Raw genomic sequence first — 13,259 nt, 5'->3', positions numbered from 1 at the left:
GCAATAAAGAAAACCAATATTGTTAAGTCCCGAGCATATTGAAACATTATATTATGTTGAATATATATTAGGTGGGTATAGTATATTACTGCAATTATATTGTGTCATAATATGGGTTTCCAGCTTTTGTTCAGATTTCAGATTATATATTTGCCAATGTTAAATAATTATAAGGTAGATACAAAAGCACAAATGTTTAATAGTATTATTTTAATTAAATTATGAGATAATATCATAAACAAGAGCAAACGGAAATATTTGGTTGTAAATAATACTTATATATATATTTATTATTTTTAGATTAAAAATTCCCAGGAGTGAGCCGAAAGGCTGTTAGACGGTTGCAGGTTTGCTACTTTAGCGAATAGCGGATGTCATTAATATTCAATATGATGCTAGTTTTTTGCCCGGATAAAATAATGGGGTCGTCCCGGAAAATACATTCATTTTTTTGTATGAGGACACCCATACGTCATATTATTCGTGATTCCGGCGTTTGCTGTACTTTAAGAAGGGGTTGGCAACAGGTATAGGGGCGTAGGCCGTATATAGCCTTGGGGTGGCAATATTCTTAAATACACGCCACTGCAGTATATTATATTATTACGATACGATTCGACTCCATTCCTTCAGCGAATAATTTTTAAATGCATATTGAGTAAACAGATATTTTTTATTTAATTTTAATTTATAGGTATAATATTGTACTTAACAACTATAAGCTAATATACTCAAAATACAATTATAATAAATAAATAGTGATATATATATATCTATAATAAATTAATAAGACATAGACAAATTTAGCAAGTAGAACAATTTGAAAATAAGACACCTGTATATAGAATATATTTCAATGTAATTAAAATTAAATGTATAAAAGTTTGAAAAATAAATTATATCTATACGTGCTATTAATAAACCCTATTATAGTTATAGAATCTTATATGCGATGGGATGAACATTTTCAGACAGTCGATATAAACAGTGATCATTTTAGCGAATTCTAGTACCTATTATATGATTGAACAAATAAAGTTTTAATATATCTCTAATCAAGAGTATATTATATAGCATAGACAGAGCGTACCAAGCATGCGCTCATCTTTCTAATAACTAGCTAATTTAATCAAATTTTAATTTTTGGAATATTTACAATTATATAATTTTACGAATAATCATATATTTTCGTGGATCATTTTTGAAAGAAATGTGATAGGTACCTTATGGGAAATATAGCGGAGATGATCTGAAAATTGTAATAATTAATATACTAATCATTCAACATTTTATAATTTATAAAAAATGTCATACAAGTATAATTAACTATCTTAAACTAAGTTTATTATGTCAATAATTATACTCAGTTTGTATATGATTATTAAAAACAATCTCCTAAATCACTTCATATGATAAAGAAAAATTATGTTTATTTAAGAAAAAATCAATCATATTTTGTTTGTATTTTATTATATTGGATACATTCACTTCTTATTATGTTGTGTATATATTTACTTTATTAAGATGATTAGATGTTATTATCTATTTTGTTTTTATTTTACAATGAAAAGTATTTATTAATTGTATATAATAAAGAATTTCATACTTTATCACTATTATGAATTGAATATTTTATTTTTAAATACCTATTGTTTTTCTATTACCCATGAGTTAGTTTATTTATTTATCAACATTATAATTTAAAAAATTGTCACATCATTAATATAAATTATTTATTTATTTTATTGTTTACCACTTTTCACTTTTCAAAGAAATAAAATTTTACTTTTTAAATTAAAAATATTCTTATTATTTGCAGTTAATATTATAATGAGTAATAAAACATTCGTATGAGTGTCTTTTAAGTAAAAAAAAAAATAACTTTTATAAGTTAATTAATGGTTACTTTTAAAAATAATATAGTTTGGAGGGTGCCATTTTTTGACACACAAAGTTAACCTTTCCGCTTTGCCCAGGTCTCCCCTATTACACTCAGCTATAATATTATATATTAACTACGCATATATAAGACACAAGTAAATAATAAATCAATAGTTTTAACAACATTAATGTATTGATTCTTAGTAATTGAAGTTTTTTATGAGTCCTATCCGTTTTATAGAAAGTCTGAAACTACTCGCTATATATATGTAGAACATAGGTACGATAAAAACACAACTTCAAAAAGTTGGCGTTCTCAAAGGTGGAACGTTGCCCCTAACTCATATCTAAATATAGGTACAATATGACAAACTGATGTGTCAACATTATGATATGCTTGCAATTCAAATAGATATTGGCACATGATAATGATGGATTTTAAGGGTGTATCAAACGATTTTGCCTATATAATTAATATAGCCTATAGGGTGGCAGGGTGCAGCTGACAATTTTAGCGTGATGGTGTCGTGATAACGCGAGTAGGTATACACTGCAGATTATATAACATTTGTATTTATAATAATTTATAAATAGGGATATAATGCGTATTAACTGTTATTGATTTATATTACACTATACGTTTCACTATTAAAAATGATATAGGTATAGCGTATTACATAATCATATTAATCCTTATACTATCAATAACCTAGTGCCAAGTAACCTACCTATCATACCAAAATAAAAATGATTTTCGATCCATTTTAAAAATATTTGTTGGCTAGATAGTATAATAATAAATCATAATATCTAACCATTATTACATAATTGCAATCTCTTTCGAGTTTGACGGTCACGGCTGTAGCATTTTCGGCGACAAAGACTCCAATGTGATGTTGACGGTGACGGGACGCGCGCGCACTACGCGACCAATGAGCACGTCCGGGGCGCGACCAACCTGGTCCAGGGCCCTCCTACCGACCAGACGCGCCCGCTACTGCCACTGCTGTCTTCGTCAGTATTCGCACGGTAACGACCACGAAACGACTACGAAACGATCGTGTCTCTGTCGCAAAACACGAAAACGCATTTCAATTGTATCTAACGGTCTCGATCGACTAATGCACGCTGTATAGGTACATTCGTATACAGAACGCAATAAAACTGATTACAATATTCGCGTAAGTCTGCTGGCTGTATGGGTATACGATTTCGTCGCACTGCAGCTCAGACCAAACTCGAGAGACGGTCTCACGCACGGACACGACACTGCTGGTGCATCTGCATAAATAATAATTTTAATATCAACAGTATAATCACATTGGACCTGATCGCGACGATGACGTGCGCGTTTCAATAAACAGTTGTCCGCTGCGGTCACCCAACGACGACGACGACGCTCCGGCCATTGCATGTCGTACATGTCGCCGAGGGACGTTGTCGGCGTCCGCGCCGCCGGCAGCATCAGCCTGTCGCCGGGTAGTTGTATGGAAGCGCTCAGCGAGAGTTCGGCGTCGAGCGCGACGGCCGCGGCGGGTGGCTCTGTCACCGTGTCCGATTTCTTGCAGACCAAGCGCAGCCTGTCGTTCTCGTCCGAACAGGTGTCGTGCATGTGCGAGGCTCTCCAGCAGTCCGGCGACGTGGACAGGCTGGCCCGGTTCCTGTGGTACCTACCGCCGAGCGAACTGCTCCGTGGCCAAGAGACCGTCCTCCGGGCCAGAGCCCTAGTGGCGTTTCACAGGTAAAAACGCGTCATCGCAGTAACTATACTTAATTATTATATTTATTTATTTATTATAGGCGCGATGTTGGTAGCATATTATATTAGATAGTTTCATCACTTACTTAGGTATATCGTTTTTAAGAGAAAAAAAGAGTGTACTTGTCGATGCATATAATATGTATAGGTACATAAGTGATGTGTCTTTTTCTATTTTCTTCACACCTTCTATATTGATATACTTTAATATCGTATTTTTACCACCGATTGCCCTCGAATCTCTTATACTTCACGTCTTCACTAAAACACACTATATTGGTACCTCAGTACTAAATATCAAGAGATCGTTTATTTACAAACGAATCAATTATATGATTATATTTATATGTACACATTTATATAATCAAATTAATATGATTAGAATGTGTACCGAACGAATACTATTTAAAAAAATATTCCATAAATAAAAAAATCTAATATAAAATTTCTCATTTTGTATTTACGTGCCTAATTCTTTTTTAATATTAAAATATTTATTATTTTTATAAGTTTAAGGATAAAAATAAACACAATATTACTTAGCGAACATAAAACTAAATCCTCTATGTCTCTATATCTATACAAATTTCACCAAGTAAATGACAACCACAATAATCTTGTATTTATAGATAACTCAAAGTTAAAGCCAGGCTAAAGCTTAATATATTGGAATTGCTACAATATTTAAATTCTTTTACTTCGGTTACGTCTCTACACACATGTCTTTTATCGATCGTATATAATTAGGATAATGAGTATAAAGTAACTGTTCCACATTAAATGCTAATATAATGGTATAACTGTATATGTATTTAATTATATCCATGGTGTACTGTAACGGTATCAAAATATCATAATCTAATATATCAAAAATGGTGTAGTGCCCAGTGTAGATACATAATATATTATAACTTATAACTTATAAGTTTATAACTAATATAGGTACATTTTTTTAAATATTATTTTTAAGCCAATTGCGTAGTTATCAGCCGTTGTTTTGTTATTTATATTAGAAATAGGTTGAATTTACATAACATATTATATAACTAAATAATATAGGTATTTTTCATAAAAATAATTAAGTCCACTAAACTATAAAGTAGCTATCCAATAAACTTTGTTTTCGGTTTATTAATTTGTACTTAAAAAATGTTACTGGTTATAAAAAAACATAGTTTAAAAAATACTTTTTAACATCGTATACAAGAGCTCTTTTGTTTTGACGTTTTCTTATTGTGTATTAATAATGTAACATATAACTATATAATTTTAAAATGCTGCAGATTATTCCAGTGATATTATAATTACAACAAGACTTCGCTAGATGTTTCCTAATAATTTCGTATTTATGACTAATATTATTATATTATATTTTAAGTATTTATGTAATGCCTCCAAACGAAATCGATTGTTTTACACGTTTTGCCTATCAGCGATATCAACGTATACACATAGTTTTCTACTAGTCTTCGTGTATTAAAATATAATAAATATATATACAATAGTATGTTTTATTGTTTTCGTTGTAACCCGTTTAAAAATCTACGGCACTGTTCAAACGATTTGTTTTTTTTTTTTAATTTTTATTTCATATATAAACACGGTACTTAATATGCACTCTTGCTGGGCATAAAACGATGAATTCCTTGATTTTTTTTTTGCTTCTTTTCTGCTTGCTCAAATATGACATAAAATCTAGTTCGTTTTCCTTCCGAACGGTCACATCTTTGAGAAAACAAGGTTTTTAAAATCCGTTTATTACGGGTAAGTAAAGTACACAATAATTATATACGATTCCGGTAATAAATATAAAAAATTACACACATAGTATATTAAAAATGTACGATAAATATAAACATGGAATTATTACATTGACTTATTTCTGAATTTACGGAATTCGAGTACGACATAGCAGCATTTTTCCGCGCAGCTTTAAAATATTTGCATTGTAGGCATTTGTATAGCAATTCAATCCTAATTTAAAAATACCTATATAGTAAGTATAGTAACAATGACATTTTATTTAGAAATAATTATTTTAGTTACCTACACATGTTAAACAATTATATAGTGCATTTCCTTTTAAATTTAAAACGAAATATCTCTGTCCTGTAGCACACTGCAGAAGACACTCTTCGGATTGAAATATAGTTTTTGAGACGTGCTACCAGAAATACACATTTGTTGACGATTCTCAAATTTGTAGCACTTTAATTATACAAATGCAAAACACAACTTTTTTAAATGGCCGCAAGTATTTTCAATACCAGATTTTGATATACCTATACTTAGTTATTTCAAATAATTTTGACTTTTTAACCATATGGCTCTACCTATAAAACCAACAAATGTTACCTTGATTCAATTTAGATATAGTTTAGGTAATAATTAAAAAAAAATTAAATTATATGAAATCAGATTTTAAGAAGATTTTCATTTTAGTTTACAATAACAACCTCTTTAAAATGGACGAAAGATTTCAATTATACGATAATATTTACATTTTACTTTATTACTTTAAATATAACAATGCATAGTTATAATATAAAATTTACATACTAAACTGTCTAAACTACTGTAAATATAAACAAAAAACAAATATATTAAATGATAAAAGTTACCAGCTGGTTATAAATAAATCCAATGAGACATTTTTTTTTATAAATTTAATCTCCTGCACATCATGCAACAATTATGTTATTATAATTTACCTAGTAATCTATTAAATTGCGTATGTTTCCTAAATCATAAAATAAAAATTTAAAAATGCATGTCTAATGATGTGTCATTAATTTCTAAAAATATACGAACTTGTATATCTAATACCTATTATATGTTCTCATTTCTCGTTGAATCAAATTTATTAAAACTAAACTGACTTTGCTGAAATTTAAAGTTATGTATGGTTCATGAAACGGTTTTATCTTTATGTTTAGTAACAAAACATAATATTATTTTCAATTATAATATGCGTAGGTACTACGCCGCTATATTATACGTTAACTATATTGTAATTTTATAATTATATGACACATATAAGTTATAACATACACTAACCGGCGCTAAAGTCGAACAGCGTTGCATTATTCATATGGTAATAATTATTAATATGGCACGCCAATGAATTATGATGGCTCATATGAAAAAAAAAATACTAATATCATTATAATATGATGACGATATTAATATTATATATTAATGAGGAAATTTCATGAATTGTATAAAAACAATTCGTTTAAACGAAGATTAAACATTCAACTATATAAGTATATATAGGTACTATATATATATAGGTATCCCTATCAGCATAATTTTATTTGAAAATTATAATATACAACTATCCCGAAAGTTGAACAAAAAATAGATTTCGAATTATTGATAGTTTTATCTATTAAATTTGAATGTTTTCGTCATTTCGCAAAACAATAATATTGTATTAACTGCAGCATGCGGATGATTAGGTAAATTATATAGATTTTACTTTGCTGATTCAAAACCTGTAGTGCAGGTCAATATGTGATCGTTTTAATCACTATTTCTCTTATGAAAAATGTTTTTTAAACAACAATTTTTGATATTTAACAGTAAAGGTGTTATTTTTCTTGAGATAAACTTGTTTAAACTTCAACCTATATTGAAAATTCTTAAATTAATTACACCGAATATTGCATCTAAATTCGTATCGACACAGTATCTGTTTGCACAAAATGTTTATATATAGGTAAGCATATAGCTTCTATAGTTGTGAGTATAATGCAGTACAACGCAGGTATAATGCAAGTTTTTTTTTGAAACGAAAGGAAAAACACAATATTTTAAAACAAATATTATAGATTCCTCGCTTCTGCTCAGAATCTAATACAGTGTTTGTAAAATGTTCAACTGTCGCTGTGTATATTATTCACTCTCACTCGACGATTTACATATACATTTGTGCTCGAAAAACAACATATACTATATGACCATATCTTCTAAAGACTAAAATTATTCTTGTAGTGACTTATCCATTTTCCACAAAAATTGTAAACAAATGATGGATTTTGTTAAAAACGAAACATTGATAAATGATGCACGTACTATTTACCGATCGTTATTATATATATATATATATATATCATTAATTTGTATGCGTGAAACATAAGACTGCAATTTCCGGAATTTTACATGAAAACTTTGCTTTATCACATAGAGAAAACTATACCGAATATTAAAGTCATTCTACAGTGGTGATAGAGACTTTGGGAGCCTGTTATTCAATACCGCTATCATGTAGGTATACCTACACTAAATTCAAGCGATGATTTGTGTAGACATACTCATGTGAAATCGAACTGAAAGAGTAAAATATATATAATAATATGCTATACATATATGTAAAGACATATTATGATTCGTGACTTATTTCATTTAAAATATTTATTATGATGATCTATTAAACTTACCAAAAAATCCAATCAATGATTGCCGATTGGGGATGTAGGCATGTGGTGTTTTTTTTTTATACATATCTAACGTATAAACATAATCAATTATAATTTATAATATATCAATAAGCATAGGATGAAAATAAATAAATAATTTATCAAAATAATTACAGCAATTTGTACTTATTTTTATTTATCTGAAAAAAGAGCCTAATACGCACATGACTGTATACATATTGCGTGCTCGCGGTATCTAATATTTTTCATGAATAGGTATGTGTTCGAAAATTAATTATGTTAAAATTTAAAAGAATCGGATTAAATATTTTATGAATGGTAGGTATAGGTACAATTTACTAATTAAAAAAAAAAATCAAATATTTAACATATCTATAGTACATTAAAGTATTGTTTGGAACCAGGCGTTTAGTGTGGCAGTCAGACAGTCAGTAATAGTCGTATTAAAGTTTGTTCCGTGATGTCACCTATTGATAATTTCTCTAAAGATTCATTGACAAAATATGTATGCATCTATTATAAATATATGTTTGCACAGAATGATACCAATAGTTTTGAGCTCTGCTATTAATGTGTTTATTACAATTCATTATTATACATAAGAGGTTATATCAATTATTATTTTTTTCACCCGATATAAAACTATTTAAATATTTTACGTGCGATGTTTTTTCTTTTTTTATAACGGAAACGACTAAAGCGTAATCACATTCGCAGACATCTAAACGCCAATATATTTCCTGACAGACGTAGCATATATTTTTATTTCTTTATTTCCAATTCTCACGCCGTTTTTAAGTTTTTGCTGAAGTAAATGTTTTCGTGGATAAGCGGTATTCAGCCACCACCTTATACGCATGGATATAATAAAATAACAATAAAAAAAAAAAAACAGAATATTAATGTTCAACGATATTAAGCAATATACGCGAAATTTCGCAAAAAAAATTATGTTCGTCTAACAATTTGGCGCGTTTAAAAAAAACAATATCTACCGGAAATGCACTGATATTATAATATATAATATTAATAATTAATATATACCTATGTTTCAATTATACACAACGAATTTATATGTAAATACGCGGTGAACGAACAAAATACCGGATAAAGTGATGATAAGGGTGCAGATGATGCATAAAGATCAAGACAACCGTCATAATGAAAGATCCATGAGTAAGATCGGAAGGGAGAAAACGGTGAGAAGAAGGGGGAGTGATTTTGATATACACCTCATATAAGTTTATATAGCTATTATAATAGAAAACCTAAAACGAGATAACGACACGACGTGTATATGGTTAAGGGAACCCTCCCTCACCCTTATCCTTACCTGTGGCCACCCGTGTAGGGCCAGTTAGAATGGAATGCATTGTATTTACTATAGGGAAATAAATTGTAAGGATAAAAAATACTGGTTTTTTTCAAATCCTGTGTGACATAATTTGATATTAAACGGGTTGTAGTTCGAGTGTGGTCAGTCTGTTGTTCTTACACTAACCAAGTTCCGTCCTACCTTCCCCCCATAAGACTCATACATATACATTATTCCATTGATATTATATTGATATTTTATAACATATTAACATCATATTTGGTTATTTACATGAAAATATTTGAAAAAAAAATGTTGAACTACTGGGTATAAAATAATAGATATGCATCATCAATTATTATAAGTCAGACTTAAATTATAGTAGTTTTATAAAATGATCATCCACAAACTTGTAGAAATATTCTAGCTTTTTTTATAAGAGACGAATAAAAATAACAAATTTTTGTAAATTAATTAATATGAACTTGTACCTATACTATAACCTTATTAATATTTACCTACATTATGTTTATATATTTTATTGTCACGTACTATATGCATCTAATATATTCACATTAATTTTTGAGCTATAATATGGTCTATAATAGAAGATAAATAAAAAAAACATTATTAATATGAACAATTAAGAATTTTTTAAAAGTATGCAAGCTCCATTAGAAACCTTCTCTTGAATCATTCACAGAAAGCAATTACTATTAACATTTATGCATATATCAATTCATGATTTATTATTAACAACCATAACTGGTGATATTGAACGATATTTTAGCTGTGTGAAGAACGTTAAATACACTTAATCAGTCTTGGGAGATTATCAGGTAATTTTTTTTCTTCAAAAATTAGATTAAATATGATCAACAGAGGCGCACAATGATGTTTAAAGGTAAAACCTAAACGAATGCATGCAATTTGACTCTATTGTGATTTATATATAATAGACTTCTTAGATATACACAGTGATCTTTAAACAATAAATCCCATAACAATGACGTTGTACGTGACCTAAGTACCCGAATTAATTGTGTAAACAAAAAATTTTCACGGATTTCACAAAAAAAAAATTATAAAAACCCATGTTGCATTTGATGAAAAAAATCTCATATCAATTCTTATGATAATAAAAATAAAAACACGTAATTAAAGACATATATAAAAAGAGCTAATCTGCATAATTTTTATAATGTTTTGCGGATCGAGGAAATATAAACACGGAACATATGTAATATACTCAATGAGATATCAAACGTCATTGTTACAAACGTTATACTGAATTATAATAACAATCGAAAATCTCTGAAATAATTATTTTATGAATGAATCCGGTAATACAAACATTTTTTTGTTACAAATAGGTTATCCTCTGCAGTTATAGGTATACCAATAACCGTCTGTTTACAAATAACACGTATATTATATACAGTCTGTACGACTGATAAACATATGTGTAATATAATATAAGGATCGAATAAAATGATGATGTCATCACCACCATGATAAAATATGGTAAAACGACGGTGATACAAATACTGAAATACGCATATCCTATATATAGGTAATAGTTTACTCATAAATTCATATTAAGCTTAATTCATAAGTCATATTATAAGTACTCGAACTATCTATAGTCATTTAGATAATATTGCGTATGTGTATATAGACACCTATCAGTGGCGAATCTTGGATTTCGATTTGTGGTTGATAATTTATTACACAAGGGCAGGCTGTTCTAGATGTTGAGTGTTGACTAGGATCCCTCATTAGTAAGTTTGGTATCCTAATGCAGTTAAGATACATCTAAAGCATATTTGATATTTAGCAACCTTCATGCAAGTTAAAATTTTAATGAATAGTTTATACGTCTTAATATATACGTTATTCACAAAACGCTGAAAGCATATTTTAATTTTCCTGAAATTTCGCTACTGGTATATATATATAAATAATAATAGTCATATACAAGGTTCTATAATACTCCTATAAATTTATTTATATATTCTTATTGTTTTTTGAAAATGTATTGTCCTATGAGTTGTTAATCCGAATTGTACCATCATAAGCTTTGTTTCATAACGATATTTCAATTTTTAAACAAATTATTAGTATCAGAGTAGAACTGGCATATAAATGCAAACAATTTTCTTAACTTTTATTATTAGATTAGTTAACTCAACACTATATAACTTGCTTTTACTTTACTTAACTTTAATATTAAAACTAAAGACTATTACAATTTTCAACACATAATCGGTTATGCTGAACATAAATTTGCCATCTTTTTTGTAAAATTGAGATAATACATAAGAGAGTATAAGTATTACGTTCTCTTATAAAAACGATTTGAATTTGTTTTGTATATTTGTAAATTATTGTATAAATATTATTCACTTGATTGCGTAACTGTATAGTCAAATATTTATGAATTTTTTACATTCTCAGGAAGAAAGAATTCGGCTCCTTGACAATTGCATTTTATAGGTTTGTGTTTTTTAACATCTGCTTGTATTTTGTTGAACTGCACAAATCTTATATATAAGTTGGCATAATATATATATATATATATATATATATATATAATAGAAAATCGAACAAATATCACATATTTATCTTATTAATAAAATGACTTCCCTGTTACAGGAACGCATTCCACGAGCTGTATGCCATACTAGAGAGCCAGAGTTTCGACTCTAGGCACCACCTGCAGCTCCAGCAGTTGTGGTTCAAGGCGCACTATCTGGAAGCAGAGAAGATCCGCGGTCGGTCGCTAGGCGCAGTGGACAAGTATCGGTTGCGCAAGAAGTACCCTCTGCCGAAGACCATATGGGACGGCGAGGAGACCGTTTACTGTTTCAAGGAGAAGTCGAGGAACGCGCTGAAGGACTGTTACCTAAAGAACAGGTACCCTACACCGGACGAGAAACGCGAGCTGGCGCGGAGGACGGGTCTGACGCTCACGCAAGTCAGCAACTGGTTCAAAAACCGGCGGCAGCGTGACAGGACGCCCCAGCAGCACAGGTCAGTTGCAATAGTTTTTTTGGTTAATAATTGATTGGTCGTTATAAGTTGCATTGACAGGCAAATGTAAGCTAGGCCCATAATTATATTTTTTATTTTAAAATCTACCTGATAAAATTTAACAAGCACGACACAAATTAATCTTAAAATAATAAATAATGTATATAACGTATAATTTGTACTACACACAATAATATTATCTGTATTATTTAATTCTACGAATTTGAATACTTTTTAATTATAGCATTGAGTATCTATACCATAAAAAATGGTATAAAACCTACTCAATGAAAATGGGTATAAAAATTAAAATAATTTTATTCAGGCCAAATTTACATATTATATGTCAATCTTTTTGATTTGAAAATAAGGGGCTAAGTTTACTAAAGATCTTTTGTACATTTTTTTCTTTGGGCCTAGATTACAATTGCCGCATGGTCAGCGATGCATCCAAATCGTGTGTAAAAAACAAAAACCCAAAAAAACTTTTGCATCATTGCTACATCCTTATTTATTAAAATATCGACGATAATTGTATGCTACGGGCATTGTGGAATATATAAATATAGGTATTATACATTATTAATTATTATCAACATTATATTACATTATATTACATTTTACAAAAACAATCCGATAAACTTTACTTAATTTATAAGTTTATAATATTTCTAAAAATAAAAAATTCAAAATCATAAATTAATTTTTTTTTTAAATTGTTTTCGAAAACAATCACTAAATATAAATATAATTGTAACCTGAGGTACCTATACTATATGAAACGAAAAATTTTTTTTTCGTTTTTCCACTGTTAGTGTTAGCTGAGTTA

At 29.0% G+C, this 13,259-nt stretch overlaps 1 protein-coding gene across 1 annotated transcript in view; it reads left to right on the top strand.

Moving 5' to 3' along the window:
* The first annotated feature begins 2,914 nt into the window (after positions 1 to 2,914).
* LOC107164623 (homeobox protein six4) overlaps positions 2,915 to 13,259 on the top strand; it is a 40,034-nt gene continuing 29,689 nt past the window's right edge. The window contains exons 1-2 of the mRNA XM_089217241.1: positions 2,915 to 3,622; positions 12,053 to 12,430. Of these exons, the coding sequence (XP_089073367.1) occupies positions 3,294 to 3,622; positions 12,053 to 12,430 (707 nt within the window). The 5' untranslated portion in view covers positions 2,915 to 3,293. The remainder of the gene's footprint in view (positions 3,623 to 12,052; positions 12,431 to 13,259) is intronic.

The sequence above is a fragment of the Diuraphis noxia genome, unplaced genomic scaffold (assembly GCF_037042655.1).
Source record: "Diuraphis noxia isolate RWA-SAM2 unplaced genomic scaffold, SU_Dnox_SAM2 contig0001, whole genome shotgun sequence".
In the NCBI taxonomy this organism is placed as follows: domain Eukaryota; kingdom Metazoa; phylum Arthropoda; class Insecta; order Hemiptera; family Aphididae; genus Diuraphis; species Diuraphis noxia.
This window is presented reverse-complemented; position numbering and strand designations above follow the sequence as displayed.